At 33.9% G+C, this 19860-nt stretch overlaps 1 protein-coding gene across 1 annotated transcript; it reads right to left on the reverse strand.

The window, feature by feature from the left end:
- Window positions 1–6416: 6416 nt before the first annotated feature.
- LOC111210276 lies at window positions 6417–7727 on the reverse strand. The gene has a single exon (XM_022710557.2). The coding sequence runs from the start codon at window positions 7725–7727 to the stop codon at window positions 6417–6419; it is 1311 nt and encodes a 436-aa protein (XP_022566278.2).
- Between the last annotated feature and the right edge of the window lie 12133 nt (window positions 7728–19860).

Genomic DNA, 19860 nt, shown 5'->3' on the forward strand with positions numbered 1-19860 from the left:
AATAAATCTGCCAACTTTTAAAATTTGTAAACTCTTTCTGAATTCTGATTCTAATAATCCCTTCTAAGTTTTGTTTTTTTCCTCTTGACTTGAAAGTTAGAGGAAACATGTGTCTTTCTTGTATCTTAGTAAATAAATAAATAAATATATATATATATATATAATATTATTCGCAATCATAACGAGTGTATGCTTGCTTTTCAATTTCGCAGACACTAAATATTTGGCTAAATAGTCTCTACCACAAATCTAAGTATCTTTTTCATCATATTTGAGTGATATTGTACGAAAAAGTATATAGGTGTCCTCTCAGAGGTCTCTCTTCTGTGATCATCTGCACCTATAACTGAATATCCAGTATGATTAGGGATGTCATCATGGGTAAGAAAACCCTCCCCTACCCTAACCCGAAAAAACCCATCCATAAAAAAACCTACTACAAAATAGCCGAATAAAACCATAAACTGTTAGGATTACCCGAAATCAATCTTCTAATTTTAGGGTTGTCCGGGTGTACACAATACTTTAGTACAGTTTGTTAATTTAAACTAAATTATATATTCAAAAATATTAATTTTTATATACTTATGATGAAAAACATGATTTTACGCTTTTAGTAGGAAAATAAGATTTTTTTTAAGAGAGATCAAGATATTTTCTCAAGTATTTATGTGCTAGACATTTGAGGTTTATGATTTTACGTGAAATGCAACATTGTAAACCAGTTTAAATATTAGATATTATTTTTAATATATTTGGTATAAGATATTTTCTCAAGTATTTATGTGCTAGACATTTGAGGTTTATGATTTTACATGAAATGCAACATTGTAAACCAGTTTAAATATTAGATATCTATTAAAATAGAAGTCAAAACATCTTCACTAGTAAAAAACAGGGCCACAGTCACGTTAATTTTCGTGGGTATGACCAAATTTTCGTGGCTATACGGAGCAGAAACCACGAAATGCTACGAAACGCAAAACGTATGTATATGAGCGTAGCAAAAAAAGCGCGTGTCAAAAAACGTAGCAAAGTACCACGTGTTGCTACGAAACTTTCCGTAGCATAATTTGCTACGATTTGAGACGAAACCTGCGTGGCAATGTGCTACGGTTTGATACAAAAGGTAATGTAGCAATAAGCGACGGTTTGCTTCGATTTCTTTCGTGGCTAGTTTTAATAATTATAAAAAAAAAATTAAAAACAATTATAAAATAAAAATTTGAAATTTCTATAAAATGAAAAATGCGAATTAAAAGCTAAAATATCATAGAAACTGAAATATATTACATAAAAGTTGCAGTTTTAAACATTCAAAAGATAATACAACTGGAAACAAAGTACAAAAAAGATTGTAGCTTAATACATGAACTGATCAAACCTTACATACCAAGTTCTTGGCACCACCTATCTAACTCAGATGGGTTATTGATCGTGAGATGTTGTGGTGGAGCTGTAGACTGAGCTTGAGCTTGAGCTTGTGGCTGATGTTGAGATTGAATTGGAGCTTGGGGCTGACCTTGAGGTTGTGACTGAGCTTGAGGCTGAGATGGTTGTGCAGTTGAGGCAGGAGTGGAAGCTTGAGATTGGAGAGTTTGCAGAATAGTGTTGAGAGTTGCTTGGCTAGCTGACATCCCCCTCGTTACTTCAGTCTTGAAAGCATTGATTTCTGCCTTCAAAGCACTGAAATCTTCCTTGACTCCAGCAATGTCTTCCTTGACTTCAGAAATGGTGGCCTCGAAGCCAGACATGCGCATATCCACGTCTAGGTTGCGCTGCAGTGAGACAGGAATTAACACAGAAGGACTGTTGTTCTTGTACTGAACACTGCCAAGGCCGTAGATTGTACCCTTCTTTGTCTTTCCTCTCTGCAAAAAGACAGGAAAATAATCATAAGCAAGCATTCCAATCACAAGCACCATAACTAAGATAGTATCAATTCCAATAATTAACTTAGACAATCACAAGCATTTCCAATCACAAGCACCTTAACTAACTACGACAGTTTCCATTCTAATAATTAACTTAGACAATCACAAGCACCATAACTAACATAGACAGTCTCAGTTCCAATAATTAACTAAGACAGTCTCAATTTCAATAATTAACTTAGACAACCAGTAAGCTGAAATAAATAAAATGAGGATGAGAGAAGAGATGACCTTGATGTATTCTTGGTTGAGAAGATAGCGCTTTGCATTTGAAGCAGCAGTGGAGTCAGTTTGACTGTCGCCAAGTGGAGATCCATCTTGTAACATCTCTTCAACGGCTTCCTCAATCTCCAGCACCAGTTCCTCTAGGAAGGAACCATCTTTACCCGTGTGAGTCTTCCTCGCAAGGGCGGTGTATGAAGGTGGTTCATCCAAACCTTCATCAACCATCTACAAGAAAGGAAACAGATGGAAGTAAGACAACACTTAAGGCAAAAAAAATTATGAAAAAAACTTAAGGCAAAACTGACCATTTTATATACGCAATGTTCAGGAAACAGCGTGGGCCTGCACCGTGCTTGTGCATCTTTTTCCCAACTGGAGCAGACTTACGAGATCTTGCAGATTTTGCACTCTTCCTTTTTGTGTGCTCAGTGCTGTACTTCTCAACCATTGTTGCCCAGTGAGCGTCTGACATGTAAGAAGGTCGCCTGTTATCTCTCCTGTTCTGGCTGATGCGGCCACGGACGGTAACCTGAATTTGTTTCTTCCATTTCAAGTAGATTTCATCATGGAATTGGTCATCCCAGTAGTAGTGTTGCTACAAAAGAACATAAGACATTAGAGTTAAACATTATGGCTTACTAATAGTTGAGAAAGGGAAAAGGAGAGGGAAACAAGCACTTACAATGAACGCATGCCACCACTGATCCTTCTTCTCAGGTGGAACGAAGTTCCAGCTTGCCCACGACCCCCAGTAGTTTCCCTGCCATGTTGCTCGGATAAAAGCATGGACTTCAGGATCAATACCAAACCTGAGACAAGACAATGGCAAACATCAAACAAAAATCAAATATTAAACTCTACACTTAATCTACTAATACACGGTTCAACTAGTATTGATAAAATCAAATATTAAACTCTACACTTAATCTACTAATACACGGTTCAACTAGTATTGATAAAATTAAATATTAAACTCTACACTTAATCTACTAATACACGGTTCAACTAATACCACAACACAATATTTTGTATTATGTATTTAAATAGAACAGAACTACTTTAAACTTACTTTAACAGAACATAACTACTTAACAGAACTAGTATTAAACATACCACAATGCTCCATTGATCTTGTCAGGGTGGAGGTGTGGCTGGTTACGTCTGGATGGCGCACGTAGCAGAGCATCTTCTCTTCTCCTGACATAAGGGGCAGGAGCCACATGCACTGCACTTGAAGACCCGACAGATGCGTGAGGTACAGCTCCAGGAGGTACAGCTCCAGGAGGTACAACTTCAGGAGGAGCAAAAGATGGGGCCATGGCAGAAGGCTCCGATAAGGTCATTTGTGGTCTCCCTTGCCGCATATCTGTAGACAGACAGAGAGTATTAAGAGGAATCAAAACTTGAAATGGAGACAAAGCCGAAAAACAAAAACCGAAACTTGAAATCAAAACCCACACTTTTAGATGTAAACTCTAACTAAACATGCAAATCGAAACTCGAAAAAAAAAACCTAGATCGAAACCCTAAGAAGTCTAAATCGAAACCAAATGAACCCTAGATGGAAGAGGAATCGAGACAGAGACGAGGGGCTCACTAACCTGGGAGCTGTAATTCGGTAGGGCGAGGGCGACGACGGGATTCGTTGGGGATTCCGGTCGAAGGAGCCATCGTTGAGAGAGAGAGAGAGAGAGGAGTCTGTGAGAGAGTGTGAGAAAGAATGAGAGAGGCAGTGAAGGATTGAGAGAGAGAGAGGAGTCTGTGAGAGTGTCGTGAGAGAATTGGAGAAGCGGCGAAGGTTTGAGAGAGAGAGGGACACGACATTCTTAGGTTTAGAGGGGAAAATTTGGCTAAGTATAGAAATTGGGCTTTAGTTAAGAGAGAAAATTTTGGATTTAGAGGGAAATGGGTTTTGGGTTAAAGAGGGAAACATTTTCGGTTAATTATGTGGAGGGAAATGGGTTTAGGGTATAGATAGGGTTTAGGGTTTAGTTAGGTTTTAAAAGAATGTAATTTTAAAAAAAAATCTTAAAACTATTAATTAGAATTTAAGAATGTAAGAAACTAAAAAACTTAAATATATTAACATTTAAAACTAAGAAATCTAGTTATTTTATATTTCTAAATTTTAAACTTCATAAATTATAAATTTATTGAGATCTTCGCTTATTATATATATTACAAATTTAAAAATTTCATAACTTACAAGTTACTAATTGTTTAACTTATTTATATTACAAATTTTTTAAACTTCATAAACTACACATTACTAAGTGATTACTTATTTAAATTACAATTTTAAAAAACTTCATAAACGACAAACTTACCAAGAACTTGAATCAGATTCCGAATCCAAATCAGTACAAGCCTCGTCTAATTCATCTTCTGAAATGTATTCGTCATTAGGAGGAACAATTGGCGTGGATTCATAATCTGAATCATCTTCGACAACATACGTCTCAATGCGCAGCATCACGCTCTGTGCAACAACTTGGTTGTGTGTATCATCTTGTAACGCAACAAGAGCATCCTCGGAGGTTTCTCGAACCCCTCTAGGCATAACTTTTGTACACGCCCACCAATCGTTGGCTGATGTATGTCGTACCCGCAGATAAGGAATAAAACTAACTTGATCACAATTACCAGATAAGATAAATGGATCATATTTCTCATACTGCCAACGCGGAGACACATCAACGATTCCTGATTTATGTTTTCGAATTCCCCGACCTTCAGTTGTATCAAACCACTTACATTTAAAAACCATGGCCTTCAGTCCAACAGAACCAAAATATTCAACCATTATTATCTCCTCGATCAAACCGTAATAGTCAGTATTTGTGGTTCCACGAACTTGGACGCCGTAATGTTGGGTTTTCTTATCTTGGTCATGGCTATGTGTGTGGAAGCAGTATCCACGTGAATGGTAAATTGGCCAAGATTTATACTTACGTTGCGGACCTTGTACAAAATCTAACATCCATATCGGAAACTCATATGTGTTACTCGCTTGCACAACCTGTCAATTAAATTTATATTTATAATTGATAAGTTTCTAATTCAAATTATAAATCAAATAATATCATAAACTCACATAGTTTTTTACCCATTCGGCAAAATGTTGGTCTTTCAGTACTTGTAGGTCATTACTAGACATATATGAGTTTCTCTCCATCATAAACTCCTCGAACATCCTGTTATTTTTTAAATGAGATTATGATTTCAGGTATCCTGAAAAAGAACAAAAAAATTAATTGAAGTACCTTTCGTAGGGTTCAAATGTATCACAATTGAGAATCAGAAAAGTCTGGAGGACGGTGTAGTCTTCATCGGTTAGCCATTTCTCTTCAGATTTTCCACTAACCTGACCTTCGTGATAAAACAATTTAGGCACATCTGGATATTGATATGTAAACCAAACTTCTCCGGGAAGTGGAACCTCATGTACCACATGTGGAGTACCAAAGAAGTTTGCAGAAGTGGTAGATATTTCTTCATTCACATATTGTGCAACGATGGAACCTCCAATGTGTGCCTTATTTTTAACTTTCATTTTCAGATGGTACATGTATCGCTCGAAAGGATACATACATCTATATTGCACTGGACCACCTAAAGCAGCTTCGTCTGCTAAATGCACGGCCAAATGTTCCATAACATCAAAGAACGACGGTGGAAAAATCTTCTCCAAATTGCAAAGCTTCACCGCAATGTTTTCTTTCAAAATAGCAACATCTTCGTCAATTATAACATATATCAAACCAATTATTAAGATTATGTACCTGAAATGGCAATGTGAACACTTTTGGGAAGTAATTCCTTAAACGCAAATGGGAGAAGTCGATGCATAATGACGTGACAATCATGACTTTTCAGACTTAAAATCTTGCTATTCGTCTCGTCTATACACCTACTAAAATTTGAAGCGTACCCATCTGGAAATTTTATATCATTTTTCAACCATCGCAGAAATTCTTTTTTTTTCTTCCTTCGACAACCGGAAAATCGGGACAGGCATCATTCCATCAGCCTTCATATGTAACTCAGACCTTCTGCACAAATCAGGTAGATCCATCCTCGACTTTGCATTATCTTTTGTCTTCCTGGGAACATTAAGCACCGTGTTGATAAGATTATCAAAGAAAATTTTCTCAACGTGCATGAAGTCCAGGTTGTGGCGAAGAAGAAGGTTTTCCCAATACGGCAAATCCCAAAAGATACTTTTCTTCACCCAATTGTGGTCTTTGCCGTAGTCGTTTATGGTGCTCGCAGGTTTATCATGTCCATTACCTCACAATCTACTGTTTTTTTCACTCCTTCGATGTTGTTGATTCTTTCGCGGAGAATTTCTTCTCCCGTTAACCATGGTGGAGGATCATCAGTTATTGTCTGCCCCTTTCGAAAAGCTTGGACATTTCTTCTGTAAGGATGCTCCTTAGGCAGGAACATTCTATGGCAGTCAAACCAGCTATGCTTCCTTCCATGTTGCAACCAAAAAGACTTTGTATCATCAAGACAATATGGACAAGCTAACCGGCCATGAATCATCCATCCAAACATCATGCCGTAAGCGGGAAAGTCATTAATTGTCCACATTAGTGCGGCTCGCATCGTAAAATTTTGCTTCTTCGAGACATCATATGCTTCAACTCCATCGCTCCACAAACTTTTTAGTTCTTCAATTAACGGCTGCATATAAATATCAATGCTCTTCTTTGGATGCCTTGGCCCAGGAACTAGTACTGATAAAAAGAAATAGTCTCTTTTCATACACATACCAGGAGGTAGGTTATACGGGGTTACGATGACGGGACAGACCGAGTGGGCTTCTCCGCTCATACCCACTGGATTAAATCCATCTGTTGCTAATCCTAGATAAACATTTCGACTTTCCTCTGCAAAATCAGGATATACCTTGTTAAAATGCTTCCATGCTGCAGCATCAGAAGGGTGGTGCATTTCTCCTTCTGGCGACTCATGTTCTGCGTGCCATCGTATTTGTGATGCAGTAGACTCTTGTTGGTACAAACGCTTCAACCTCTCTGTAATAGGCAAATAGAACATTCTCTGTTTTGGACGTCTCTTCCCCTTTCCATGGTTCTTGTGATATCTATCTTTCCCACAAAACCGACACGCCAACAGCCCGCTATCTTCTTTCCAAAATAACATGCAATTATCCTCACAAATATCGATCTTGACAACAGGGAGACCAAGCGATTTCGTCAGCTTCTTCATCTCATAATATGACCCATGAGCTATATTTGGTTGTGGCAAAACATCTCTAAAAGTTTGTGATATCTCATCCATACATGACCCCGCCAAATTTTGATCAATTTTTACTTTCATTAAACGAGATGCCAAGTATAGTTGAGAAATACCTTCAACACATCCATCATATAGTGGTTGATTGGCGGCTTCAAAATCTTCAAACACTCTTTCTTCATACTGCTCTTCATTGGGTTCTTCCATCAAATTCTCCGGTATTTCAGTTGACCCAAAGTCTCCTCCAAGAATGTTCTCTTCATATGGGCCGTCTTCTGCATAACTTGCTTCATTTCCCATACCCATAAATTGACCTCCTGTCGATGATTCTCCAGCGTCATAGTAGCTTTCTCCATGGCTTGACCATACATAATAATTACTTTTGAAGCGAACTCGATAAAGATGGCGAGATACGGTTCTTACATCACGTTGCTTTCGGTTTCCACATGTTACAAAAGGACATAACATGGTTTTTCGTTCCAAAAAAGAATTTTGACTTGAGGCAAAGGCGATAAAAACTTCAACACCTTCGCTAAACTCTCTTGAAACATTATTAGTACTTGGATCAATTTGTCGATCCATCCACTCTCGATTTTGAAAATAATAAGACATTGAAAACTCTTTTTTTCTCTTTTTTTTTCTTTTTTTTAGACAAATCGTCTGATCTCACGTTTGAATTGTGAATTATTATGGTAGTTGGTTGCAATGTGAATGAACTCTCATGCGTTTTCTTATATAGGAAAAAATTGCCACGTTTCTGCCACGAAAATTGCTACGCTTTTTGCTAAGAAATGCCACGAAAATTGCTACGATTTTGCTACGTTTCTTTTCGTGGAAACCTATAAGAATCTTTCCTGCGCCCAGCCAGACGGATGTGATTATACTGAGAAAACATGCCACAAAATTTCCCACGATAGATTTTCGTGGCTTCAGTTTTTTGTATTTATCCCTGCCATATGTGCAGGATTTGATTGGTGTGATATTTTTTTGGTGGGCTTGCCATGGTTTGCTACGATAAGATTCATGGCAATCACTTTTTTTGGTTTTTTTCTGTCCGACTAATATATATTAATAATAAATCTTGACACCCACGATTAAAACGTAGGAAAACGTAGGAGTGTTTGCTACAAATTGCCGCGCTAAAGATACCCACGATTATTTAGTGGCAATTTCGTGGCTAGCCCTTTCCACGAATATATCCGTAACAATTTCGTAGCAAGGATTGCTACGTATATTTACGATTTGCCACATTTTTTTTTTCGTAGCATTTCGTAGGTGGATCGTAGTTTTTACGTTTTTGCCACGAAATTCGCGTGGCATTTTCGTGGCTATGGCCCTATTTTTTACTAGTGCTTTCATGTGTGATTTTTAAGCTGGACCACCCTTAAAAAAATTTATTAAATGTTTTTTAATAAGACTAATAATATATGTAATCTTTGAACTACTTTAATCATAATATCTTTTCATATCTTTTCATATAAAATTTTAAAAAATCTGTTTAAAAATATTTTAACAAGATATTAATTTTCAAAAATTATATGTAAATATTTTTATTAATTTTGTAATTAGTTTTGAAATATTATTATACATTAATATATTCAGTTATCGTTTATAAAACAAAACATAAATATTCAATCCTATTTTTATCTATTATATAATCATAATTAATCATATTAAAAGAAAATTATCATGTTGATCTAAATATTTTTACAATATCTTAATTTTCAAAAAGTTTATGTAAATATTTTCACTAATTTTGTAATTACCAATGAACTATTATTATGCATTAATATATATCTATTTTATTAAAATAGTCACAACTTATTTCATGAGTGATTTTTAAGTTGGACCACCCTTAAGAAATTTTATTAAATGTATTTTAATAAGACTAATAATATATAGAATCTTTGAACAACTTTAATCATAATATCTTTTGATATCTTTTCATTTAAATATATATATATATATATAAATTAAAATTTAGAAAAATATGTTTAAAAATATTTTAACAAAATCTTAATTTTCAAAAATTATATGTAAATATTTTCACAAGTTTTGTAATTATTTTTGAAATATTATTATACATTAATATATTCAATTATCGTTTATAAAATAAAACATAAATATTCAATCCTATTTTTATCAATTATATAATCACAATCAATCATATGAAAAACAATTATCATGTTGATCTAAATATTTTAACAATATCTTAATTTCAAAAAGTTTATGTAAATATTTTCACTAATTTCATAATTAGCAATGAAATATTATTATTCATTAATATATATATCTATTCTATTAAAATAGTCACAACTTCTTTCATGTGTGATTTTTTAAGTTGGACCACCCTTAATAAATTTATTAAATGTATTTTAATAAGACTAATAATATATAGAATCTTTGAACAACTTTAATCATAATATCTTTTGATATATTTTCATTTAAAATATAAATATATGTTTAACAATACTTTAACTAGATCTTAATTTTCAAAAATTATATGTAAATATTTTCACTAACTTCGTAATTAGCTTTGAAATATTATTATACATTAATATATGGGCTTTTTGCAAAATTGACACAAAAATCAAAGTCAACCACAAAACTAACCTATATTACTTTTGGACATTTTCTTTGCCCTATTCACCCCATAAGTTCAGATTATTCACGAAAATGCCATTAATTTTTTTTTCTTTTCGAAAATGACTTTTTTACTCTCTCAACATCATCATCTTCAAGTATTTACAAGATTGTCATTGTCATCAATACACCAACCACCATGAACAACCAATTTGAAGCTCTTAATGCACTTCAAATCGATTTACACTTCTTCTTTCTCAATTCTTATGAATTAAAAACAAGATCTCTTTCACTTTCTCTCCATATTCATCAAAAAAAAAACCCCACAATTTTGATTCTAAATTTTTTTATGTTTCATAGAGCCATTGAAGCTTATGATTCTTGGTGGGTCACTTTTGTTTGAGATTCTGGGTGCTTGGAGAAGATTTATGTGTGCTAAACAAGTTATCTCACTGGTCTAAACTATGAAATCAGTTTTTTTTTTCAGATCTGTTCGCACAGACGACTTCCGGGTAAGTCTTCTGGATGTAGACGACTTACATGGAAGTCTTCTGGTAAATGCAAAGGTTAGTTTTGCAATTGACTTTTAAATGTGTTTTTAGAGACGACTTACATGGAAGTCTTCCATCTTTGTTTGTTAAAAAAAAAAATTGAAACAACTTCCATGTAAGTCGTCTAGGGTAAACGGGTTAGTTTTGCATTTTACCGAATTGTGTTAGAAATTTGACGTTTCGTGGACGACTTACCCATAAGTCGTCCAGTAGAAAATTAAAAAAAAAAATCAATATTTTGTTATATCTAGACGACTTCCATGTAAATCGTCTCAGGTTAGTATTGCAATTGAAAAATAAAACAAAAAAAATTATTTTTTTCTAGATGACTTACACGGAAGTCATCCGTTAGACGACTTACACGAAAGTCGTCCATGATTTTATTCCGAGATTCTTGTCAAGCCTTGCTTATCTTGGACGACTTCCATGTAAGTCGTCTAGGTTAAAAATCAATTGCAAAACTAACCCAAATGGACGACTTCCTAGAAGTCTACCAGACGACCTCTGTGGAAGTCGTCTGCGTCAATGTTTACTAAACTTTCATTTTCTTTAAAACTATAAAGACTTTTTAATATTTTTTGTTAATTCTTGTATATTAGTCGATATTTAAGCTTATGAATGAAATTCATTACTTAATTGGTTTTAATTATGAGTTTACCGACATTCATGTGTATTAATGTTTCCAGAAGACTTCCATGGAAGTCTTCTACGTTAGTTTTTGTAAATTTGTTAAGTAACTTTAAGATATATTTATTTAATTTTCAAAAGTGTTAGTGTAACTTCAACAATATCAAGTAACTTGGTTTAATGTGTTTTCTTAGATCATAAGATATATTTTTTAACTTTCAAGAAATTTGAAATTTCAATTTTCACTTAAAATTTTGAGTTTTCTACTTAAATTTTAATTTTCCGCTTATATTTCAATTTCCCGCACTAAATTTAAGTCTTCCGAGAAGACTTCCCTGAAGACTTCCTAGAAGACTTCTAATGAAAGTGTTCTATCTTTGAACTTATGTAATGGTTTATCTTTTGTGAATTTGACTAAGTTTTCTTTAGAATTCTTCTCCTTTAGTTTTAATAAATTTGATTATTTTTTTGTGTTATTGTGTTTTGCTATTGAAGTTGTATCAATGACTTCAATTATGTCAAATAATTTGGCAAGATAATATTGCGGAATATTAACATATTTACCAAATTTGTTTATTAATATCTCTTCAAATTTACAAAAAAAATCACAACTAAATGAGTACACATGCAAATCACAAAACATACCACAAACAAAACTATTATAGATAATTCCTCTACAAAGACAATCTTGTACCCCACTTGATATGGAAAAAGACTCCGTCAGAAGACTTTGGAAGACTTCCCATAAGTTTTCCAAAGTCTACTCCAGATCTAAAAAACATTTATATCAAACTCATATCTGAAAAATCTGCATATCAAAAAACGTTCAAATGTCTTAAAAACAGAGAAAATGAGTGGAAGATTATATAGATATACTTTTATAGAATACACAACGTACATATCCAAGTGGAAGATGAGAACACTCAGATCTGTTATGAAAGGGAGACATGTGAGAAGACTCTGTCGGGAAGTCTTCTGGAAAACATATGGGAAGTCTTCCAAAGTCTGTTCCAAATCTGAAAAACATATATATCAAACCCAAATCTGAAAAATCTGAATATCAAAAACGTTCAAATGGCTTAAAAATAGAGAAAATGAGTGGAAGATTAGATAGATCTACCTTTATAGAACACACAAAAATACATATCTAAAATTAATAGATCTACCTTCAAATGAGTGGAAGATGAGAACCATGTGATGAAAAACCTGCAAAACAAGATAAACTAGTGAGAAAGACATGAGAGAAAAACAATAAATTGATATAAAGTTTGGTGTTTATAAGTTCGAAGAGATTATAGAGAGGTTAAAGAGTTTTAGAATGAGGAACATAACATTTTTATTGCAGCCATTTGAGAGGAGGAGAGAGAATGTGTAAATTTTTCTTTATATATGGAGACAAAAATTCCAATAAGGTAAAATATTTCCGATTCAAAAGACTTTCAAGTAAGTCTTCTAATAGAAGAATTCCTAGACGACTTACTTGTAAGTCGCCCAGAAGACTTTAATATTTTTAGCGGGAAACTAAAATATTTTTAGCGGAAGTTAGAAAACTTTCAGAGAGGCCTTCTAATCGCCAGACGACTTACATGTTAGTCGTCTAGTCCTAACCATAACCCCTAAACTAAATTAACTAACTAAACACTTCATAAAATCAAATTAAACTTAAAAATGTTTACTATACACATAAATAAACAAATATAAGTAAGATTTTAATTTTTCAAAAAAACATTTAAGCTTTCCAAAATCTAACCCAAAGAATACATACAATACTACAACATATGTTCTCAAACCCTAAGCAAAAAAATTTCATGATTAACTACTTTCACTCTTCTATGTTGAAAACTGTTCAATTTTATTATACTTAATTTCTACCATTTAAAACTGTTTATAATTACATGATTTTAATTTTTTACTTGTCAAAATATTTTTAAAAATTTTTAAAAATTGTTTTTAAGATCAACTATATCTCAGAAGACTCATAAGACTTTCTGGAGCTATATTCGTAAAAATGAGTTTTGTTTTTTTGTTTGGTCACAATGGGCTGGCTATACTTTTGCATTTGATTCAAGTTTGGGTATACTTTTGCAATCAAAGTCAAGTTTTGAGTCATATTTGGCAAATTTCCTATATTCAGTTATCATTTATAAAATGAAAAATAAATATTCTATCATATTTTTATGTATTATATAATCACAATCAATCATATTAAAAGAAAATTAACATGTTGATCTAAATATTTTAACAATATCTTAATTTTAAAAAAATATTATGCAAATATTTTCACTAATTTCGTAATTAGCAATGAACTATTAATATGGGAAATTGCCAAAAATTACCATTTTCAAAGTAGCACTTTTCATGTTTACACTAACCACTTTTACCCTCATCTATAATGAAGGGTAAAAGACATTTATAACCCTTTGATTAACTTTGGCAAAAAAAAAACATAAGGTTAACTAATCTAAACTTAAAACATTAACTCTAAACCCTAAATCATCAAATCTAAACCCTAAACCATGAAACATCAACTCTAAACCCTCAACCCCGAAACATCAACTCTAAACCCTAAACCATGAAACATCAACTCTAAACCCTAAACCCCGAAATATCAACTCTAAACCCTAAACCCTAAACCTTCAAATCTAAACCCTAAAGCATCAACTCTAAACCCTAAACGTAAACCCTAAACCCTAAATCTAAACTTAAAACTTCAACTTTAAACACTAAATCATTAACTAAACCCTAAACCATCAAAACACCAACTCTAAACTCTAAACCCTATCTAAACCCTAAAACATCAACTCTAAAACCTAAACATAAACCCTAAACCCTATATTTTTCTAAAATTTGAACCCTAAACCCTAAAACCCTAAACCTTCAAATCTAAACCCTAAAACATCAACTCTAGGGTTTTAGGGTTTAGGGTTTAGAGTTTAGGGTTTAGTGTTGAAGATTTAGGGTTTAGGGTTTAGAGTTGATGTTTTAGGGTTTAGGGTTAATTTTTTAGGGTTTAGGGTTTAGAGTTTACATTTTAGGGTTTAGGGTTTATTGTTGATAGTTTAGGGTTTAGGGTTTAGTGTTGAAGTTTAGGGTTTATTGTTTAGAGTTGATTTTTTAGGGTTTAGAGTTGAAGGTTTAGGGTTTATTTAGGGTTTAGAGTTGATGTTTCGGGGTTTAGGGTTTAGAATTGATGTTTTAGGGTTTAGGGTTTGTATTTAAAAAAAAATAGGGTTTGGAATTGATGGTTTAGGGTTTAGGATTCGTATTTCAAAAAAAGAATAGGGTTTAGGATTGATTGTTTAGGGTTTAGAGTTGAATTTTAGGGTTTAGGGTTTGAATTTTGAAATAGTATAATTCGAGGAAAAATTAAAAAAATTATTTTTAATTTTTTTAGATTTTTATTTATTTAAATATTTATTTATTATATATATAAAGAACAAGGGCATAAGAGTCTTTTACTACTTAATGAATAAAGTATTTTTGAAAATGTCTATTTAGCGATGGTAAAAATGAAAAGTGGTAGCATAAAAGTGGTAAACATATAATTTTCCCTATTATTATGCCTTAATATATATTCAGTTATTATTTATAAAATTAAAAATAGAAATTATATTTTACTTTTATCTATTTTATAATCATAATAAATCATGTTAAAATTATTATATTGAACTAAATATGATAAATTATATTAAATTGATAAATTTATATATTTTATTTTCATAAATATAAAATATTTATGTTAATAAATACATAACGGCTTAACATTAGCAGAGTATATAGTACTTGTATAAAAATTAACATATCTTAAACTTTTGTATATACAATAATATATTATTTAAAATTAATAAACGTAAAAAATATTACTAAAAGGAAATCCAGTTTTCAAAGAGGATAAAAATTTAACATAGATTAAATACAAAATAATTTTTGTACATATTATTTTGTTTAAATGTAAAACAATAAGATAAATATATAATAAGAAACAACCCATACATGTGACGATTTTTAACAATTAGTTATTTACATCATGTAAACCATTACAAGAAAACGTCTCTATAACAACGAAGATTTACGACGAAAATATTTCCTCGTAAATTTACATGGTGTTTACAACGCAGTTTCGAGGAGACCAAATTTCGTCGTAAACTCCATGTAAATTTACGAGGAAATATTTTCGTCGTAAAGTCCATGTAAGTTTACGACGAAAGTACGTGGAATGAGAAATACGTCGTAATCGTTACATCGACATTACAACGAAACATGTTACCGTTATATTTAGGTGAAAACGTGTATTCAATGTGCTTTAACTTACCTAATTTCGTCGTAAAGTCGTTGTAAATATTATGTTAAAACCATGTAAAACATTATTTGTAAAATCGTTGTTATATTTCAACTACCCAACTCGAAAATTTCTCTATATATATGTCATTTCCTACAACTCTCCTCCTCACAACACACAAACGGAAAAAAAAAAATCAGAAAAAAAAATTTCAAAAAAAAATCTAAGAAAAAAATGGCCGGTGGCGGTAGTATTTACGAGTTACGGAGTTGGATGTATTTGCACAAAGATTCCGACGGGAGGGTGACGAATGCATTTCTGAACGGGCTAGAGACATTCATGCACCAGGCGGGCTGTACACCGATCACGCAGGAAATTGGTAAGATGTTCTGCCCCTGTCGGAAATGCAAGAATTCAAAATTTGCACGTAGTGAAACTGTATGGAAGCATTTAGTAAACAGAGGATTTACACCACAGTACTACATTTGGTATCAACATGGAGAGGGTTATGGGGGAAATGAAGCTAGTAGTAGTAATAATAATTTTGAGGATGCTCATCATTGTGAAGAACCGAATCATTTGCATAATGAATATAATTATCATCAAGAGGAGCAGATGGTAGATTATGATAGGGTTCAAGATATCATTAGTGATGCATTTTTAGAAACAACTACAATAATAGCTGATGGAAGTGGAAATGTAGAAGAACCTAATTTGGATGCAAAAAGGTTTCATGAAATGCTAGATGCTGCAAATCAACCAATCTACACTGATTGTAGAGAAGGTCTCTCTAAATTGTCTCTAGCAGCTAGGATGATGAATATTAAAACGGATCATAATTTACCTGAGAATTGCATGGATGCATGAGCGGAGTTGTTTAAAGAGTATTTGCCAGAAGAAAACGTGTCTGCTGAATCTTATTATGAGATTCAGAATTCGGTTTATAGTCTTGGGTTGCCTTCGGAGATGATTGATGTTTGCATCGACAACTGCATGATCTACTGGAAAGAAGATGACAAGTTAGAAGAGTGTCGATTCTGCAAAAAAACCACGATTCAAACCGCAAGACCGTGGGAGAAATAGGATACCGTACCAAAGGATGTGGTACCTACCAATTACAGACAGATTGAAAAGATTATATCAATCTGAGAGGACTGCTGTGTCGATGAGGTGGCATGCAGAACATGTCTAGAGAGATGGTGAGGTTGCACATCCATCAGACGCAAGAGCGTGGAAACATTTCAACAAGGTACACGCAGATTTTGCTACAAATATTCGTAATGTCTATCTTGGGTTATGCACCGATCGATGGATTTAGTCCATTTAGAATGTCTGGTAGACAATATTCTTTGTGGCCAGTCATTCTTACGCCGTATAATTTACCGCTAGATATGTGCATGGAACAAGAATTTCTATTTTTGACCATATTAATCTCTGGGCCGAAGCATCCAAAACGGTGTCTCGATGTTTTTCTTCAACCGTTGATAAAAGAGCTAAAGCAATTGTGGTCAGAAGGGGTGAGGACGTACGATTGTTCCTTGAAACACAATTTTACGATGCGAGCAGTTCTGTTGTGGACGATAAGTGATTTTCCTGCTTATGGGATGCTTTTCAACTGAAGAATGGTAGGAAGAGTTGTTGGTTTGATTGTCATCGTCGCTTTCTTCCACTTGCCCATTCGTACAGAAGAAATAAGACATTGTTTCGGCACAAAAAAATTGTCAGAGACAGTCCTCCTCCATATCTCACCGGCCAGCAGATCGAAGCAGACAGTGATTATTACGGAGCTCAGGAAACAGTTAAGGTTGGAGGAAATTGGCATGTTCATGGAAATATGCCTGATGGGTATGGTATCTCTCACAATTGGCCTAAGAAGAGTATATTTTGGGAGCTATCCTATTAGAAGGATCTTCTCTTACGCCACAATCTGGATGTCATGCATATTGAGAATAACTTTTTTGAGAACATCATGAATATATTACTTAACGTCCATGGGAAGACAAAAGATAACAAAAAGTCAAGGATGGACTTACATGATATTTGCTCAAGAAGTGATTTACATATCAAGAGCAATGGAAATGTTCCTGTTCCCATCTTCCGGTTGTCCTCAGAAGCCAAAACAACCTTGTTTGACTGGGTTGCATCAGAAGTTAAGTTTCCTGATGGTTATGTTTCAAATCTGTCAAGATGTGTTGAACGAGGTCAAAGTTCTCCGGAATGAAGAGTCATGATTGTCATGTGTTTATGCAACGACTACTTCCATTTGCTTTTGCCGAGCTCCTTCCAGCAAATGTCTATGAAGCACTTGCAGGTAATTATATTTTTATAATATATATACATATGTTATGAAATGTTATTAATTTGATTACTTTTGCAATATACAGCCATCAGAGCATTTTTCAGAGATCTTAGCACACGTACGTTCAAGGAAGAAGTCATCGAACAACTTCATCAGAACATTCCGATCATATTGTGCAACATGGAGAAGATATTTCCTCCTTCATTTTTTGACGTCATGGAGCATCTAGTTGTCCACCTACCGTATGAAGCATTGCTTTGTGGACCTGTTCACAACGGATGGATGTATCCGTATGAGCGACAGATGAAACATTTGAAGGGGAAAGCAAGAAATCTTGCAAAGGTGGAAGGTTCAATAGTTGCGGGGAGTTTGACAGCCGAAACATCTAACTTCACATCATACTACTTTGCTCCAACTGTTCGTACGAGAAAAAAAGTTCCTAGAAGATATGATGATGGTGGAGTACCGACATCATATCCAATTGATGGTGTTCCTGACATTTTCTGCGAAATTGCATGGTTTGGTGGTAAAACGAAAGAAGTATGGTGGTCATGTGAATAGGATAAACATAGTGCCCACACTTATATTCTGCTCAACAGCGAGGATGCAGTGACCCGTTACTTTGAAAGGTAAATATTTTTGTGAATGTTAATTATATGAATTGAAGTTAATTATGTATGACTTGATTATTTGTTTAATTTGCAGCATGTTTGTATCTCAAGTTGAAGAAGCAATACCAGGAATATCTGCAACTGATGTGGACACACGTAAAGATAAGCACTTTGTCAAGTGGTTAAAATCACAGGTACGTAATATATCTCATACATTGATTAATTAAGTAAGTGTTTTGATACTTCAATATTAATTAAGAATATCTGCTTTTTGCAGGTTGATTATGATGATCCTTATTATCCCGTATGGTTTCACGAATTGGTTCAAGGTCCAGTTGCAAAGGTCACCACATCACCTATGTAGTTCACACGAGGATTTACCTTTCACACATACAAGTATGGGAGACATCGGGCAACGAGTAACTACGGAATATGTGTGAAAGGTGAAACAGACTTTTACGGGATCTTGCAGGAGATTATTGAAGTGGAATTTCCGGGGTTATTGAAGCTCAAATGCGTCCTCTTCAAATGTGAATGGTTCGATCCTGTTGTGAACCGAGGGATTCGGTATAACAAATTTGGTGTTGTGGATGTCAATTTTGGGAGAATATACAACAAATTTGAGCCTTTCATTTTAGCTTCACAAGCCGAGCAAGTTAGCTTCCTTCCTTATCCTCGGCTTCGAACTTCCGGGATAAACTGGTTAGCTGCTATCAAAATTACACCTCGTGGGCGCATTGTCGCTGGAGAAGAACCGCCCTTGCAAGAAGAAGACGCTATCAATGAAGTTGAGGTACCAGAACAACCAACTGATAAAATCCTTTCAATCGACCCGCAAAACTTTCAATATGAAGATATTCCCGAAGATGCGACAGATGAAGCACGTGAAGACGAGTTCGAGAGAAGAGACGATGATGATGGTAATGATAGTGATGAGAACGAAAACGATTTAGAGTGATGTAATATTGATGAGCACGAAAACGATTTAGAGTGATGTAATATATGTAACGTATATTTAAAGAAATATTGTTTTTTTACCATCTTAATGTATGTGTAACAAATGTTGTTTTATATAATATGTATTTCTTTAGTTTTTAAAAATTTATTTGGAGTTTTAGGGTTTTAGAGTTTAAGTTGGAGAAAGAGCAAGAAGTAGTAGAGAAGAAGATATGATGTTAGATGCTATGTGACTTTGGGGTTTAGGGATTTCATTCTCGGTGTTTAGGGTTAAGCGTTGTAAAATCGTAGTAAAAATAACACGGACATGGTAACTTCGTCGTAAATGGTTATTCCACGTAATTTCGTCGTAAATGAAAAAACGCGGGCCTGGTAACTTCGTCGTAAATGGAAAAATGCGGGTCTGGTAACTTCGTCGTAATATTACGTCGCATTTACGACGAAACGTTTTCTATATATTGAGACGCCGAGAGCGAGGCTGCCTCGTTCATTCCTCCCAAATTCCTTTGCTCTCCCTCTAAGGTACACTCCC

The sequence above is a fragment of the Brassica napus genome, chromosome C3 (assembly GCF_020379485.1).
Source record: "Brassica napus cultivar Da-Ae chromosome C3, Da-Ae, whole genome shotgun sequence".
Taxonomy (NCBI): Eukaryota; Viridiplantae; Streptophyta; class Magnoliopsida; order Brassicales; family Brassicaceae; genus Brassica; species Brassica napus.